Source organism: Haliaeetus albicilla, chromosome 26, assembly GCF_947461875.1.
Source record: "Haliaeetus albicilla chromosome 26, bHalAlb1.1, whole genome shotgun sequence".
Classification (NCBI taxonomy): domain Eukaryota; kingdom Metazoa; phylum Chordata; class Aves; order Accipitriformes; family Accipitridae; genus Haliaeetus; species Haliaeetus albicilla.
The window spans coordinates 22,250,777-22,269,523 of NC_091508.1; the positions used below are offsets into that span (position 1 = coordinate 22,250,777).

General features: G+C 37.0%; 1 protein-coding gene across 3 annotated transcripts in view; it reads right to left on the minus strand.

Annotated features, from left to right (window-relative positions):
• Positions 1-18,747, minus strand: part of MAPKAP1 (MAPK associated protein 1) — a 108,585-nt gene that overhangs the window by 57,102 nt on the left and 32,736 nt on the right. For all 3 annotated transcript variants that reach the window (XM_069771414.1, XM_069771412.1, XM_069771413.1), the window contains exon 5: positions 4,011-4,183. In XM_069771414.1, the coding sequence (XP_069627515.1) occupies positions 4,011-4,183 (173 nt within the window). The remainder of the gene's footprint in view (positions 1-4,010; positions 4,184-18,747) is intronic.

Consider the following 18,747-nt stretch of genomic DNA (forward strand, 5'->3'; position numbering starts at 1 on the left):
TAATGATGCATTACTATTAACATAAGCTGTAAATTTGCTAACAAAAAGGTAATCCAGCAATGTTTATCACTATGAATTTTGAAAATTCTGCAATACTATTAAAGAAACTTTCATGAGCCTCTGGACTGTTATAAAGAACTGGAACATTGCTGTAGAATTAATTTTTAACTTCTTCAAGAGCGCTTAAGTAACTTTTAGGGGAACTGGTGAAAGGTAGCGCTGGGAAGAGAATTCCTACAGCACCAGGGCTCTGACAACCAGAGAAAGCCTACAGCTGGGAGCTTGTGTGGTTTGCATGGTTGCCAGGCTTTTTAGGAACAAGCTAAACAAAAAGGCTGCAAATAATATAGATACAGCTGATCCTGCTTATGTAATGAGAAAGACCTGGCATGGTTTTGGGGTCCTTCTCTTATTCTATTTAGATTTCTGTGAATACGGACACCAAGCTCTGCATGCTCATTCTGTCCAGTTCAACGTAACTCAAAAGGCACCCCACGCTATGAAGACTTTCCAGTCTGACCAGTCACCTGACACCCATCTTCCCACAGCTGTGGTCTGTGCCGTACACTGCTGATTTTCTAACCTATTTGTTTGACAGAATTCTTCTGTGTGTGCACTTAAAGCTCCGTATAAATAAAGTTAACATTTTCATTTGGTACTTGATACATTTGCATAATTCTCATTAAAGCTAGAGGAACATACAGACATGCAGGCAACAGAACAAATTCAGTGCGGTCTCAAAGCAATCCAAGTGCCAAAAAAAGGTGGTGGTGACAGCAACTTATCTTCCATCAATTACACTGAAAATACACAATGTCAGCTGAATCCCATAAATTAAAGGGGTTACAAATGTCTTCAAACATGGAGTGGGTCCCTGAACATTAACACAGATTAAGTCACAATCTGTTGAAAAAACAAGTCCAACAGGTAAAACTGTTCTGCATTTTGAACCTCCACCAGGATGAGATCAAAGTCCTGAACTTTAGGCTTCAAATTACAAGGTTCAAAGTCTTGAGAATCCGAGTTTGCTATGGACAGAACATAAAAGTTAAGTACAACAACTGACAGATGTAGTAGCATTCTTAACTTCTAAAAATAGGAAGTTTATTTGAATTTTGCATCTCACTATTAACTTATTCCTAGAAAGGGATTTTGTTTATTTTTTCAGGCTGAATCATTACAGCACATCTGTCGGTGGTTGGCAAGAGAATGGTCCACTGGGTTATGACCAAAGTTCAGATGTAAGAGGCCAGGAACAGGGCTGCTAACACTGTCAGTGGTTCCTCTCATCAAGACACTGAATAGAGACAAATATAATACAATTATAATAAAAAAGGCAGCCTAACTGAATACAAAATGTTCTCAAAGCTGTCAACTAGTACTCACTCACTTCAGACTCTTACATCTACCTTTTAGGAAAAAGAATTAGGCAGTAATATATTCTTTTCCTAAAGACAGAGGGGTTGTTTCTCCTAATTACAAAGTCTACAACCTCCTCATTATTCTCAAGTTGTGTTACTAGTAGGTATATTTGTCATTCTGCATGCGTTGTATATCAGATTTGAAGCATTCTCTGTATGTCTTCTAGTGCAGTGTCACAATGATACCAATTTTCTCTTTTTATACTCTAAACTGACTATATCAGGAATAAACAGCAAATGTAGAACGTGCAACCTACACAAGCTCTTTCCTTATTTGGAAATGATGAGAATTACTTTACAGTTAAATCAATCCTTGCTACAGGACTGGCAGTCAGCAATGCTAAAAAAAGATGATGGAGACATGAGAAATAATTAACAACTACACAAGAAAACAAACATGTTGGAATCTGCAGGCTCTACCCCTTCCTCTTAAGCATTTCTACCCAGGTTCTCAATTGCTGCTGTTAGACTGTTGTTGGGAACTCATGCCTCCATTATTTATTTTATTATTTCTGTCCTGAGATTTGATCGCATTAGACAGCCTCCTTGGTCATGATCACTCTTTGACACATCATAACATCTTATCCTTCAAGGCAAAGAGTGAAATTCATTTCCTTCCACTGCTGATTTTTGCTGTGGGCAATGATGTTTCATGGAATACCTCTACTCACGGGTGTTGTTCCATTTGAGATGTGTTGTGCTCCTGAAAAATATACATGTGTCCAAAGATTGATATTAGTGGTGTCTTACTAAAAAATAAGCTAATCGTACACAAAGGACACTTTTTTGAACTTATGATATAACGAACAGAAATTAATAAAAGCAAATGAAATGGCACCATCTGCAAATAATTTTATATTTCTTCTTCAGTGTAAAAAAATGACAAATCAAACTGAAGCGTTTAACCTCTGAAACATCTCATATGTCTGTTGAGAAGAGCTAAGGGAAATCCTATATCCAAGGCAACAATATCCATGAAAATGTTTTCAAGAGGGGCTGCTTTTCTGTGTTGCTGCATATCTACTGAACAGAAATCAACTAATCCTAAAAAAGGGCAGTTTAAGGGACCTCTCGGCACCTCCCTTTCCCCCTTACAACTGCGCTACAACAGAAGAGAAGACTATTGAGTCCGCAAATACTTCTGAAAAATGCTTAAAGAGCAAACTGTAAAATTCAGTACCAAAGAACCCCAAGCAAACATTCATCAAATATTCCAGGAACAACAACAAAGAGAAAATTGGCTCATATAGAAAAAAACCCAAACAAAACTGTTAACCTTCTTTGCACCAGGAAAGTCACCTGCTAGAATCTGTTAGTAGTAACTCTATAATAAACCATTTTAAGTTCTTATTTTATGTTCTATGACCCAGCAAAAACTGAAGTATTTTACAGAACTGTTTTAAAACCAAAGTTACTCAGATGAGTGGCTCCGAAGTACCTGTTTTATGTACCTTATGTCACCTACCATGATAAAGTAAAGGCTCTTACTAAACAACACTAGTTCTACAGCACAGCAAATCCAATCTATTATTTAGTCACAGAAATCTTAGGGGCAGAATTCTTTCACAATGAAGACGTAAGCAATGATTACCAAAGATACTGAAAACCCCATTGATTAACCGAAGCTAAAATTTTTGAGGACAAGACAGATGTTGCTCTTTACAGCAAAGAGCCAACGTGACTGAGGTCAAAGACTTGTAGAAATTATAAAACACTGCATGACAGAGGTTTTTTAATTGAAGAACGCAATTTTATTCACAATTTTGAAGAAAGATGGTATTTATTTTCTTTTCTGGAACCTTATTTGCATATCTTTATGTTAGTGTTATCTCCAGGATGATAACCTGGAGAGGAAAGCACCTTTAGCCTGTATACCTGTCAATTCTTAGAAAACCAGAAACATTTTAACATGTGTATAATGAATTAAAGTCTTTATGTCAGCACAATGACAGCAGAAGGCAAGTAAGTGGTAATGCTGAAGTTCTATGGCAGAATTCTGACTTGTTTTCAGGTGTACCCACTATGGCTAAAAGCTGTTCTATGGTTTCAGGAGAACACTAACAGTACTTCCAAGACACACTGTCACCCAGTACAGCAACTCCTCTCTCTATGAATCTGTAGGAGGAACCGGTACCGCGCAGACAAAACAGAGTCAGGATCTGGGTACCTTCTCTCGGGACAAACAAGAGAAGGAGTTACAGATGAGTTCTGGATTTTATGTGACACCCTTGTGAACTTAGCCATTAAGAACACTACCAAAATATAGATGGGACATAAAATAAAAAATGTCTCCATGACACCAAAAGAGATAAGATTTATATTATTTTTACATAGAGCATTTTGAAATTATGATTCATTTACAGATTCGTGGTTTCATATGCTTATCATTATACAGTACCCAGTAGTTTAATTGAAAGAGAAATGGATATAGATGCACGTGTACTGCTCAAAAGGAAATACTGATAAATGTGTAGGTGGTTTCTCTAAGATTTATCTATAAAAACAGTGACATGGCAATCCATTTTGTTATGCAAAAAGGCTGCAGAGGAGAAAATTAGAGATCAAGAGGTAGTAAAGAAAGAACATTACTTCAGTTTTGGTTCTCGTCCCTCACTTGTATATTGCCAGCATATTAGTCCAATCAGGTCATGCACCTTGGCATTTGCTATCGTCACAACTGTCATGGGCTGTAGTTTGTCTTGGCTTGTGTGCAGTGGGAGGTAGACATCAATTTTTTTGGTTGCCGTTGTACCAACATGACCCTGTCAAGAAAATATATTTCATTAGAATGTATTTAAAAAAAAAAAGGTATGACAGAGCTAATACAAAATCTGGTGCAGATGGGATTCTTTTCAGTAGAAAGATTAAAATACACTGCTACAACTTAAAATTGGAAGAAGCTTGAACGTTTAAATTCCAATTCTTTCACTGCTGTTTAATGTATCTGTAAAAATGATATGAAATATTTGGCAACGATTTCACAGATTTCCATAAAGCGTCTGAACTTCACTGCAAGATCCCATGTTCTTGTGGGATCAAAAAAAAAAAAAAAAAAAAAAAAAGGGAGGCAGGGGGGTGGGACAGAGAGTAAGAGAGAACTGACAAGCCTACCTAAAACCTCAGACTCGCTAGTATTAAATGCTGGTGGAAAAACATTACCTTTGTTTCTACGTTTCTTCTTTCTTCTGTAGTTCTTTCCCACTATTTGAAAAGCTCACTTCCCTCAAGTGCAAAACTACCAACTTACCGTGCCTTATTCCTCCAGCTAGCACTCCCTCTCTGGTACCTGGGCACAGGCGAGGCATCTTCTGCGGCAGTACCAAAGCAGCCTGTCTCATCACCAGTTACTCTAGTTCTGGGACACGCCAGAACTGCCAGTGCTCCTTGCTTTTCAGCGTTCTAGTTCCCCTCCAGCTTTAGCCTGGGACCCCTCATCCTCCTCTTTCCCCTGCTGCTATACAAAAAGGAGTCAAAGGAGCTCACACCCGGATGAATGGGATAAACCACAGGGAAACTCTGAGCATACATGAAAGGGGAGACTGGAGCCTGGCCAGCACATTCCCACAGAAAGGAGGAAAAGGAAGAGCCTACCACAGCTGGCAGTGGTCTACACACATAAATCAGAGAGACCTAAACTGGAATCTCAGAGATGCCAACAATTCAGAGACAGTAACTGTAAGCTCAGAGCTCAGGTCACAGCTGGCCAGACACAACATCCAAGGGAAATCAAACCAAGTAACACAACCAAAGTAGAGAACTGTGGCAAAAATGAATGTCAATCATACGTGGAGGTTAAGATGACGTTTAAAATAAACCTTAGGCTTGACCTTGGTTTGCCAAGAGAAAAACAATATCACACATACAACTGAGCCATTAAACTATTTTGAACTATTTGAAGACAACCAAGAAGGATTAACTAATACTGGGTTTTATTGGAACTCACTGTATTAAAAAAAAACAACCAAAAACCCCAAACTATCTGGCACTGTAGAGATTAGCAATTAAATAAAACATAAAATACATAGCTACATAAAGATCTATAAAGTTTGCATTACAAGAAAAAAAAAGTTTAATCTACTGTGGATAGGACTGCATTTTTAAACCCATAACCTTTTAAGCAGACAAGATTGTACATCCTGATCTCCTCTTCAAAAGCACCCCTGATGTAACTATATATCTCTATCTATCTCTATACATATATAGGCCTTGAGAGAAGAAAGTACTATTCGAATTAATCACTCGGAATTCTAAGTAACAGAATAAAAGGATTCAATACTATAAATCTATAATGAGAGTATAAAACAGGGAGTTAAATGCCATGTGCTAATTTCAATATATTGTTAAAAACCATTTGATCCTTCAGTGTGATTATAAATTAGAGAAATAATAGGAATTTAAAGATTAAAGTTATTCATACTAGCATAGCTAAAAGTATTATTAAAATCCATCCAAATATAATGAATTTGTTTTTTAAGAAAGCATTTTTATAGTGCAGATGCCTCCTCTTTCCATGTTTTTAAGGTAAGAAGAAATTGGGTTTACTCATTTAAAAGGAAATGTTATATTTGTAACAGAACATGGGACATTCCTTCACCTTGTTTGGATAAGCCTTAACAAGCCTTTGGGTGTGCAAGTGTGTCTGGGACTCTGACACACCACCCATACCCATGGCCTTATCTCACCAAGGAAATCATTAACACAACAGAACTACAACTGCTTAAAAAAATAAGGGGTTTTGTATTCTTTCTTTCTCCTCTTGCTTTCCTACTTACAGGACTTAAGGAGAATTAAGCTGGCATCAGGTAATGAATCACCACTCTAAGTCTATCCCTGTCTTTGCCCAGGTGCAAACACTAACCAAGGGAATGTAGGAGCACGCACGAGGCTTTGAGCATCATTTACGTTATGGTCATGACTGGAGATACCACCCAGAACGGGAGACCTGTGGTTTCAACTACATTTGCATTAGAATGAGTAAATAGCAGTTATCAAGGAAATTAATGTGACTCCTTGGCATGCAAAGTTAGTTACATATTCAAATCCAAGAATGGCAGAATCGTAAGTAATGCTTAGTCTTGATAATGGAACATCCAAGAAAAATTGACAACCAGATGCGAGAGTCGATGCCAAGGTTACAACCAATGTACACAGCATAAAACCAGAGAAAGGACGAACAAGCCAAGAACTGAAACTAATAACCAAAAAGACCAGACTATTCCCTCAGCCACTACTACAAGTACACACTGTTTTATAAGCTCATAATCCAATAAACACATGTATTTATAAAATAAACACATTCTAGGAACTCTGATCTTACAGCTATCACAAGTAAGATGGTAACTTCCCTGGGTCTACCTTTCACAATGCTTCTCTTTCTTCTCTGTCCTACAGTGTGCTGTTGCTTTGTGTTTGTTGTTTTTTAAAATAAACTTTTCTTTGTTCTTCCCTATCTCTATATCTCTTCTACCTCCTCCAGCCTATTTTTACTGTCTTGCTTGTCCAAACTCCCTCCATTACCGATATTCTTCTTCTCTTACTCACAAACACTCAGCATGAACATCAAGATGACAGGTGACCTAAACCAGGGGTAATTTGTACACTTATCAGGATTCCAACTGCTCTTTGAGCAAGGGGAACAATACCAACAGCAGCAGTACTGGGAAAATGGCTCAAAAGCATCACTATTATACTTGAGATCTTTAAAAGAGTGAAATATTTTTATTATTTAAAAGGGCTGTAAAACTGATTCCCATGAGATACTAGAGAGAGGCTGAAACCTGAGATTTGGAAGCCAGTTAAGACCTTCTATTAGTAATGAGAACATTCATTGTCATATTACGTAGGAAACATTAGTATGGCCTATAAACATGTGGGTCAAGGCTTAGACTGATCAATCACCAAGTCAAAGGGGTCTGGAGGAAATCTCCACTGTGTTTATTGCAAATTGATGATATTTGTTCTCAACCAGCATTAGAAATCCAAACCGTCAGGTACCTGTCCACGGGACGGAATGAATCCATATCCTTAGTCTGGTCCTGCAAAATATTAATTGTGTAGGAAGTCCCACAGAGCTCAATTACTTATCTGTGCAAAGCTTATTAGGTAAGGATTTGAAGGTGGTGGGACTGAATAAAAGGGATCCAATTATTTGTCTCGGTGGCCAAGAGTCAAAGACCTAGCCACGCTGGATTTAACTAGTAATAACTTGTGGGTTTTATATGGTGCTTGTAGTCTCTTCTTTAGGAGGAATCATTCAGAACCAGATTACAGACACTACCGGAAGCATAATTACTTCTTTCTCCCAACTAAAAATTGTATTCCAACTGTAAATGCTGAGGAGATCCAGAAGATAAAGTACAATTACCTATATTCAAAAAGGCAACATCAAACTTTATTAATAGATCCTGTATAAAATTCAATGGAAAATCTATTCAGGGCCAGGGGCCCTACCATTTGGAGTTTCCTTAATAGCCTCCAATAAATCTGGGAAGCATAAAGGGGCTGTTAAATTAACATTTTCCTGATCTGTCACCTGTGGCATAGTTAATTTGTCAAAAAATTCTTTTAGCTTGTCACTGGACACTGTATATTCTGACAAATGAAGTCTGGAATAAAATTGACAAAATATCTCGTTAATTTTCTAGGAAATCACAAATCTGATTCCATTAAGCTTTTATTGTTAGAAATGTTATATTCCACCAATCCTTTAAGGAAGTGAGGAGTAACTGGATACACAGAAAACATACAATAAATCATAGAAAATTTTCTTAGTATTTTTATTAATGGACTCTCTTAAGGCTACCTAGTGCTCTCCTACAGTGTGATCTTATGAAAATTTCCGTTTGCTATTTCTATAGCATTTTCATCTCACTCAAAGCAGAGATGATTGCAGATGTTTCATCATCTGCAATTCATTGGAGGAAACATGGCGCTGTGCAGTGTACAAAGGCTTGAAGAGGCAAAAAACCAGGGATACTATTTCCCAAATTATTGCTAATGTGGTGTGCACATAAACAAATCACTTAATTTCTTTGTATTTCTGGTTTCTCTATCACTGTCATCACAATTCTTGGTGGTTGGCACATTGCAGCTCTTTGGCACATTTACAGCTATTCTTTTCTGCTGCTGTTCCAAGAGCTGCACAGAATTATGTCCGTTATTTGACATTGCTGAGAAGTACAGCCTCCTGAACTCACAAACTTTCTGCTTTCTATTTTTATAATTTAAATTAAGCAGATCAATGTATATTTATTTATGCGCTTTGATAATAAGCAGCAGCTAAGCTTAGGCAAGTTATTCCCATTAATAAACAAATATCTTCTGAAAGAATAACTTGGTATCTAAGACTACTGCTCCTGTGAATCCATGCTTCTCGTGTTGTCTAAAATGAAGACAGCCACAAAATAGTACAGTAATATTTGCTGATATATAGTAACAGTAGTCGGGCTAATTACAAGAACATAAGTAGCACCACATACATATGTTGCTGGTACTTCTAGACACAAGCGTATGAGTGAAGGATATGACAGGCAACTCAAATGCTGAATTTTCATGGATTTTCTAGGATTGTATTTGCGAGCTGTGGTGTTTAATTATATAAATACTGGTTACTACAACTATGACAGGAAAACTGCACGTAGAATGATCTTCATTGGCTACATATAATTTTAGAAATATCTGTATCATTAAGTAATGTTTTGCAATAAAATGAATATGCTTTAAATATAAACACAGTATGTTAAATTAAAAAAGAAAAAATACATATTTAAACTCTATCAATTCTTTCAACACAAGAAGTCTCTCTAAGATTTAAAATCAACTTTTAATCAAAGTCCATGAGAAAATATATACATCCCTCCAATACCAGATGATGTATATGTTGAATAGCTTATTGTGGGGCCACTAATATTCTTCTACATGATATAGGAAGTTTGGTACAGTCTGTCCATCCCTAGGACAACCTACCCCTAAACATAGTTCTGAAGTACCTGCATAATGGGGAGCTAATGCAACAGCCATTGAGAAAAATGTGTACGCTGTATCCTTCTCACTTCTGATTTGCTTCACTGCACACCACAGCAGAAAATTAAAACAAAGTCCATAAACATTTCTTAGAGACAAGTGATTAATTTTTAACAATAATAATTTACTGCATCTTCCTGTACAATAGAGTTCTGTGACTAAATGTTATATCACTTTAAGATTAGATGTTCTAATGATATAATGCAAAGATTTTACTGAATCATTATTTAGTGGGAGTCATAAAAACCTCTTAAAATTAATCTTTCATGCACATCTAGCTTATCCAAAGTTAGCATTTAATTAGATGGCCTTGGCACGAATGAGCTTACTACTTTATTTGCTCAATCAGTATATGTCTCTTCAGTAATTATAATTAATTCAAGTCATTGACTCACCTCCCAGCAAACAATGCTAAACATTAGACAAAATGGAAACAAATGCTTATCCTTTTCCAAATGTGAAATGTCTTCTCACTTTTAAGCCCAGTGAAATGTTTCTTGGTTTAGGTGACAGGTTATTTAATATACTTTGCAATCCAGCAATCACCTCCTAAACATAACTTACTCACATATGTATTTAAACAACATATAGAAAATACATGAAGGGGAAAAAATTGAAATATATTAAACTCAGCATTTACAACACAAACAAAAGTTCTAACAGATTAGAGCACAGATGTTTATGGCAATATGAAGGACTATATTTTTCTAAGACGACCATTGAAAAGCATCGTTTTCTAAGCTCTTGACTTAAAAATAAAAATTAGAGCAATTATTTCTTCATCCAAAATAAGTGGGAATAAACCAGTCAGTCGTATTTACTCATAAGCAAAACAGCTTTTGAGGGGCTGAGTAGAAAAAGAAGGGTTATCTAAAAAAAAAAAAAAAAAAAAGATAATTTCTTTTTAAGTTTAGATGATCAAATATCTTAAAAGCTTTCAATAAGCATGTGGCAGAAACCCTCATACTGTAGCACAATATAATGACACTGCCAGCATATGGTTCAGAGTGAATACACTGGCAGCAAAGTAGGATGATGAACACGTTTATCAGCCTCAGGATCCGAGACCCACACTGCCCAGCAGTGAAACACAGAGCTGCAACTAGTAGGTTTTGGTGCGGTGAGTAGAACAGCATCTAACATAATATGATGGTTAAATATTTATAACATAGTCTGTTCGTTTTATTTGCACAGTATTATAACGGATCTGAAGAAAATGCCTGTTCAGCTGCATACTATATTAATATTCAGAGGCGTAACGCTAAGTCTTAGTGTTCGTATGAAAACACAGGGTAGTTCTACCCCTTGTTTTCTCCAATACACCATACCATACCCTACTATGGCAAAATAGGAATGATATTTATTTCATCAGGTGGTTAAGCCATTATTAATATTTTTCATTACTACAGCCATATGATTACTTTTGTTATTCTTAAGTCATTTATGGAAAAGTTGTCCCAGTGGCCTCACTGGTGGAATGACTCAACACCGGCAGGTGACCACACTACATTCACATGCCTGCCAGTCCTCACAGTTTTTCAATGAACCTTCAAAGTCGTTCCTTTCTGAGGAGTGGATTCTCCTTTGTATCATCCCAGCTCGTGCTGCAGAGTTAGCAGATCACAATGTAAAATTCCATTAACATTGTTAAATACTTAATTTATCTTATTCACACTGTCACTATTCATAAAAATTTAACCCAGTAATTTCCTGTTATACAAAGCATAACAAAGTATGAATATTTAACTACAAGGTAAATAACACACTATTATTTTTTATTCTAAATTGTTGACTTCACTTAGCATGTCTGCTTTGTATAGCACCACACTATTTTTCAATTAAAGGTCCAGATGTTTCAAAGGCTCCAGTAGGCAGCAGCAGTTATGAGAAATGCGTTATCTGCATTGCAATGATCACTACAGCATCAGCTCCAGGCTGCATTAACATACTCATGTTTTATTCTAGCCCCCCTCCTAATGTACCAGTTAATTATACAACACACAGCTGAGAAACATAACCTCCAGAGCTGGACAGTTTCCTTCCATGCTTCCACCTGAACAAATTTTTAGATGCACCTCAAAACTATGATTTACATATATAACCACATAATCAAGTATCCCAAATTACTGCCTGTTCTTTCCTGGCATTCACTCCCACAATTAATAAAACTATGTAAGTCCTGAGCAATGAATAAGACATATAATTCTTGTAACAGCATATTTCAATCATATTAATATGCATTCATTTATACAACTCACTTTAAATTAAAACCTGTTTTCCTTAAAGTGCTATGAATATGATTTCTTGTTATGACTTTTTTCTGACAAGTCTGATTTGGTAGGGAGAAAGAAACCCTGCGTCCATCCCCTTTACAGCCCAGGCCTCATTTACTTTCCTAGAAGTATCAGTTTTAGGACAAATGGACGCAGTCCATCTTTAATCCTATCGCACTGAAATGGCATTTCGCCAGGAGCAAGAGCACCTCCTGTGCAGCAGGTCAGCACGCTCCCTGCAGCACTGCCGAAGCCAAACACAGGACCTGGAGCTGCCTTTCTCCAGAGGGCTGGATTTCACACCGACTGCCATGGCACTGAGCTAACCGTGGATATTAAACCCTTATCTATTCAGTTCCAATAGTTCTGCTGAAGAATGAAAACACATACGCAGATTTATCAAAATACAATTGCTATAGCTGCAACAAAAATACATTCATTACGTGAAACTATCCTTAGTTTCCATGTAGTGAAGAGAAGGAATGGCCTACTTTAGAAGAATTATTTATATTTTACTTAGTAATAAACATTACAATTTAATACTGAGGAATAGTTGTTCTTTGTAAAAACAAAATGCAACAAAACCTTATAATTAAAACTACGCCATAAACATTATTTGTACGTTAAGAAATACACCACGATATATTTTAATGAACAGATGCTATACAAAAGATAAATGTTTTCAGAAATATTCAATCCTTAAACAGATCAGCCTCTAATCCTATGCTTCTGTTGCATAAAGCAGACAGCTTAAGTTCCTCGAGGACATTAGCCAACCTTAGGTGGAACATTTTTAATACATCACCGTGTCACTTTTTAATGTGCCACAATCTATTAACCACATGGCAAACTAACAGGGATTTTTAAAATATGGGTTTTATAGCTTTGTGCTGGTGATTAATTAAATAAATAGCCAGCGTTTCACAAATCATCCCTCTAATTAGTCTAAACCAGACACTTTGCATTCACTGGCATTATTGCCATCTGAAGCTCACAGAAGGGCAGGAGCGCTACGAGGACAAGCCTGTGCACTCCGGAGCACATCGTCACCGCGCAGCCCAGGCTGGCACGGCACCGCGCAGCCCCGAGGCAGAGGTACCGACTTCACAGGTGCTGCAGTCAGCTGGAATTTGACTCCAGCTGCTTGGAAAAGATGTTCTGTGTAATTATTCTCCCTCATCCTGAAGGAAACAATCGAGATAACAAAGAAAACAGAGCTGTATCTGGAATTTGACCTGAAGTAGCAAAGTTGTCTGTTGCGGAAAATGAACAAATATTAAAGGCAGATGCTAGAAAAAATCTACCAGCTAAACGATACATTTTCTGTCAAAACGTTCCAAAGTTGAGGCTACAACTAATTACATGCAGTCCCTTCAAAGAAGCCAAGCAAGGCTTAGCATTAAAATGACTCAATTATTCTTAAAAAGAAAGAGAAGATAATCTGTAAAACCTGCCCGAAATCTCATCATTTTTACTGTGCCTATCTAGATAGATCATTTCCCCCAGAGCTCAAATTAAACTCTTAATATGTTCAAGTTTTACTACAGGTTTTTCTCCAAATTATAATTAACTGGAATTTCCTATCTAGGAAGGTCTTTATATGGAAACATGTTCTGCAGTGTTTAGTGACACTATCACAACAGCTTTTCCCCCCCTCAATTTAAAAACCATCAGAGAGACGGAAAATGATGTAGCAGTCAGGCTGCTCATCAAGGTGGGATTTTATTTCCTCTACAAGGCGATTTCTTTCTTGGCATCAGCCACTAAACTTGCCCCTTGAACCGAAGACACCAGCGGCACCATCCGATCGGCCATGCCCACGCCGCGCAGGGCAGCGATGCCCAGGTCTGCCTGGAGCACCCCGACTGTGAACCACCGCAAGAACTGCAGAGCCGCTCGCGGCGTGTGATGCTGACCTGCACGTTACTCCCTCTGACTTCGTTATTATGAGCAAAAAGTCAGGGGATTAAAAAGTGCAGCCTTGAGAAGATGATCCATGATAAATAATCCTAGGGCTGGATTACACCAAGAAAAATTATGTAGAATTTGACTGGGTTATATTACTTGTCAGTGAGGTATATTCGTTTAATCAAACTAAATTTAAACAACCGCACTTCCAGCAATATGGTCAAATTTTTTGTACTGCAACAATTGACTAACAAAATAATAAATGCCTTGGTGCTCTGTTAAATAAAACTCTCTGCTCTTCTTGCAAAAAGAACAGAATCCAGTTTCAAGAAAAACACTAAAGCCTCTTCAGTGAGGGATGTCTCAGCCACCTCCTCCACTTTGACGATTTCTCTTCAGAGCTTAAGAAGCAGGGCAACCCTGCAATACCGGGGTCGACTGCCAAATTGCATTTAATGCTGCCGAACCCACTCCGGAGAGGACTCTCGCAGCCACCCCTCGCCAGAGCAGCAGCAGCAGCAGCTCCTCGGGTCTGGCATGTCCACCCAGCCCCGCAGCGAAGGGGCTACGGGGGGAGCTGCTCCGGGGAGCGGAGCGGAGGACGCACCGCCTTCCCAGCGCTGAGAGGGTAACCACGAGCAAGGCAGCTGAGAAAAATGGTCTTAGCGTACAGAATAAAGAATTGCAAGACCTGAGACTTAATCCTACCCTTTTCCAGCAACAAAAAAAAATAATACAAAAATTTCCTCAAACCTGCAACACAAGTTCAGACCTCGGATTTATCCTTTCAAGAAATTTGAAGTTCTAATTAACCGTACTGATAACAACCTAACAGATTTTCTGTGGCTGACTTGTCTCTTTGTTTTCACTAGCACTATGACTGCAAAAAGAATTGACTGGCTGTGAAAATTCTATATCCCTTCTTCTGGAAAATAACGTTTACATAACATATAAATGTGCACTGAAATTCTACGTTCTTTTTCTAATTAAGTACTGTTTTCCCTATTACTGTGCCCACAAAATTACTTCTATAAATAGATTTTACACAAAATATAATATACATTCTGAAACAATACAAATTACTCAGACTTTGAGTTGAGAAAAAACCTGGACTCCCGGCTTTCTGCAGATCTAATATTCTCATGATACTTTTCAGAAGACTGGCCTAATAATTCCAGTATGGCTAAAATCTCTCTGATAATTATACACTATCTCCATAAATTTTCTTTGCACTTTTATCTTGAAACAGAAAAGATCTTTACTTTCTACTCATAACCACTTTAATTCAGCATTAAGCCTACATTTCTCTTTGAAAGTGCCCCTTTAAAAAAAGTCAGTAGTGTACAGCACAAGGCATGTCCACAGCCGAAGTAATGGAAAGGCTGGGCTCTTGCCTGAGGTCATTTTAAGCCAAAAGCCATTTTAACCAATTATTTAAAAAAGAAATAAATGCATTCTGTGTGTAGGGAACCTGTATCAGCATTCCAGATGACCACAATATTGGGGGAAGAAGTCCAGGACTAATAATATTAAGACTTTTTAACTCTTGTATTACACTTCTATCCCTGAAACTGAGTAGGTGCTGGTACACTACTTTGTCATCCATCATAACATGCCAGTTTGAAAAACGGATCTCCTCTACGCAACTCCAATAGCCACATGCCATTTAGGTGGTACCTTTAAAAAGACTATTAAAAAGTTTAACCTTAGGAAGCTTTGCCCTTAAAATGTCGCATGTGAAAATGCTCTGTTGGGCTAGTTTGAGCAAGTTTAACTGATGCAAGATTAAAACCTGTTCTCCTGCAGATGACACTACAAAAAAAACCCCAAACAAAACCCCCAAAGCCCCACCACTCTGAAATGCAAGACACAGTAAGAGGACTTCACAGCACTTCCTGACATAAAGTGTTTTCAACATTTTTCTTCCCAGGACTTAGGCCCCTATCAGCCTAAGGTATAATAAATTCAATCTCCACAGAAAGCTGGAAACTTTTCTTGTTAGTAAATCAATTTTCCTCATCTGAAATGAAAGCTTTACTGGTATTAAGAAGCTAACAAGAATTTTTTTCCTATGTGTTTCAGATAGGCAAACAAAGGAATCTTACATGGAAAAAGCCCATTATATTGCCTTTACAAATTCTGAGTGGGGAATATTTAATAAAATCTTAAATAAATAAAAATCTAAATTTATAATGGAAACATGAATAAAACTATTATGACTCCATTTATATTTAAGGCTTAACTACAACACCAGAATTCTTTGGTTAGTGTTATTATGGTGCTTGAACAGACCCATAAAAGAGTTCTTACTCTGTAATTAGTGTCAATGTCTCAAAATTATTTTTCAAGTACAAAGGTCAGAGTAAAGTCATAGTCTAAAAGACTATCCTCTGAGAAATTAAAAAAGAAAAACTTATCTACCTCAGAAATTTTTCTCACAATAAGCGTGTCTGTTATATGTATATATCCAATCCTCCTGCAACTAGCAGACATTAAAAACGTTTGCTAATAAAACATATCCATATTTCTTTGGCTGTTAAGAAACTTGTGAATATGTTTTTCATTTAGTTTGATCTGTAATTAAGGGAAAGATAATGACATTAGTAAATTGTTAAAAAATCAATTAGACAGAATAAAATGCAATATGATTCAGCCAAAAGATTAACAAGTGCATTATGAAAACTACTTTTAAATTCTTTAACTCTAATTAAAGTTTGCTTTAAGTGACCATGGCCTAAAAAATGCTTTTTATTTGAATGCATCACCAAACTGGCCACTCATTAAAATTTTCCTGTATGTTTCATTGTACCAGCTGTTTTTCCTCCTTTTCATTTTTTTTTTTTTTTTTTAAGTAAGATTTCATGCTAAGAAAAAGAGTTTGGATGTTTCAAAAGAACTCCTGTCAAACTCTCAGGTCCTCTATTGACTCTGGGCAAAGTCAGAACCATTTAATGAGCTCCCAGTTGTACTCACAATGGTCTTCAGTTCATGGCACTTGTTGAAATTAAAATATTCAAGCAAAATTATGATTTCTCCCACAAAAAACAAAGGCCTGTACCTTACTCTTAAAGTACACTTTCTGCTGGTTACTTCTTAATCAAAGAAACTACCACGTAAGGCAACCAAAAGCCAGTTCAGGCTTAACCTCCCCATAAACATGTTCAGGGCTCACAGAAACAGTTACTGACAAATGATGTTTTAAGGGTATTTTGAACTTCCTTTTGTTGGTGCCTACCTTAAAATTGAATGGAAGCAGGAAGGATGTCACGCTGCCATCCATGCAGAGAAAAATTCGAAGCAATGTAGTCTTGTTAGAATTACACAACAATTTTAGTGTCTTACAACACTGCTTTCAATACATTGAGGATGAGATTTTTTTTCCTTGCTATGGGAAGAATTTAGTGTTTGACATGCATCCTTACTAACTATAGCACACTTCAGTATTTTATTCATACATTTCATAAACTTCAAAATTTCTCCAATGCTCACAACCCTCTTTAGAGAGGAGCGTGCCAGTTTACAAATGGCTGAGGTCAAAAGGACCTCTGAAGAGAAAAGAATTTCATAAAAGGGATGAGACATTAACACAGGAAGGCTGTGCAAAGGATCGGAAGAGGATGGGCAACAGAGGAGGCGTGCGGTGACTTGAAAGCGCAGGCACAGGCGCAAAGCATCGCTTTTCACCTGGTGTTATGTGAAAGGGTACAGTGCAGAGTTGGAAACTCTGAGCTGATTACTTTTTTATTATTACTTAAAGTATTCTGCAAAGAATAATTAAATAATACATTTGTTTTTGTTACAGCACTGCCTTTTGTCCATCAGTAGATTAACTAAACTGAGCACTTTGTGATGAACGTATGTCAAGACAGATTTTTGCAAGTAAAAATTCACAAGCAAAGACATGTCAACAAACACAGCACATAATAAACTTGTATCCAATTTAAGCGCTATCTGATCTCAACAGATTTTAAGTGCAGTTTAATTTTAAACAAATCAACCAGCAACCTCTCTAAGATCAATCAACAGCATCTTTAGTGAGGTATTAATATCTGCTTTTTCATATACTTCTTTCAAAACTCCAAATTATCTCTTCTTCCCTCTCCTTGCCCCCAAGAAAGTATGGAGAAGAGGGAAGCTAATTATGTACTCACATGCGGCATAGCAAATCAGTTAAATTAAACCTGTACTTCACCTAAGTTGTATGGAGTGCAAACAACATTACTAACTTTTCTAATTTCATACTCTAGTACTCCCAAGTAAATAAGAGAGACCAAAAAAAAGTAAAGTTTTCCTACAAATAGAAACTGTCACTTACTAGGATGTGATCTTTTCAGCTCATGCATCCTAAATGCATGCAGAGATATTATATGCACTTTCTATTTAGCAATTTAATTATATCTTTGCAGTCAGAGAGTGGCAATGGTTTGCAGTAATAATCAGGTGAAAGCATTCTCACATTAATATGCTGGAATCCGATGTGTTAATTTGATGCAACTTTGCGTTGACAATATGTGATTAATTTGTTCTAAGGCTAGCTATGCTCCGAGCTCTGACAGTTTAAAATGCTGGGTTTCTTTATCCATATCACTATTTGACACGCCTTAGCCCACTGCTTTGCTAGGACCACTGTTAATTTGTAATGAACTGGCTTTTCAGGGGGCTCCTTCATTTTTAATTCTGTCAGTGTCACCTCCTTGAGGAAAATTATAAGTTTCCTTAGGTGTGATTACTGCCAAGTGCTGCTGATAAGAGGTTTGAGAAAACAGGGTTTTATAAAGAAGTCAGTATTTAATCTGCTGAAACAGATTTATTGCCTCTAGACAGATAAATATAATAGAAAGTTCTTTCATTTAAAAGTAATTTCAAGTTCTCCTTTACCTCCAACCCCAAAATAAGAACACCTAGACAACAATAGCAATGTTTTAGTGAAAGAAAAGGTGCTACATAAAATTTATAAAAGTAACCAAATGCCCACAGAAAGGGACACCCAATTATACCTCTATCCAACTTAATTCACATGAAACATGAAAACAGACACACAATTGCTACAGTAAGATAAATAATCCAGCCAAATCACCGAGGACCCAATCCTTGAGCAAAACCAATAAAAGCCAGTGATACGG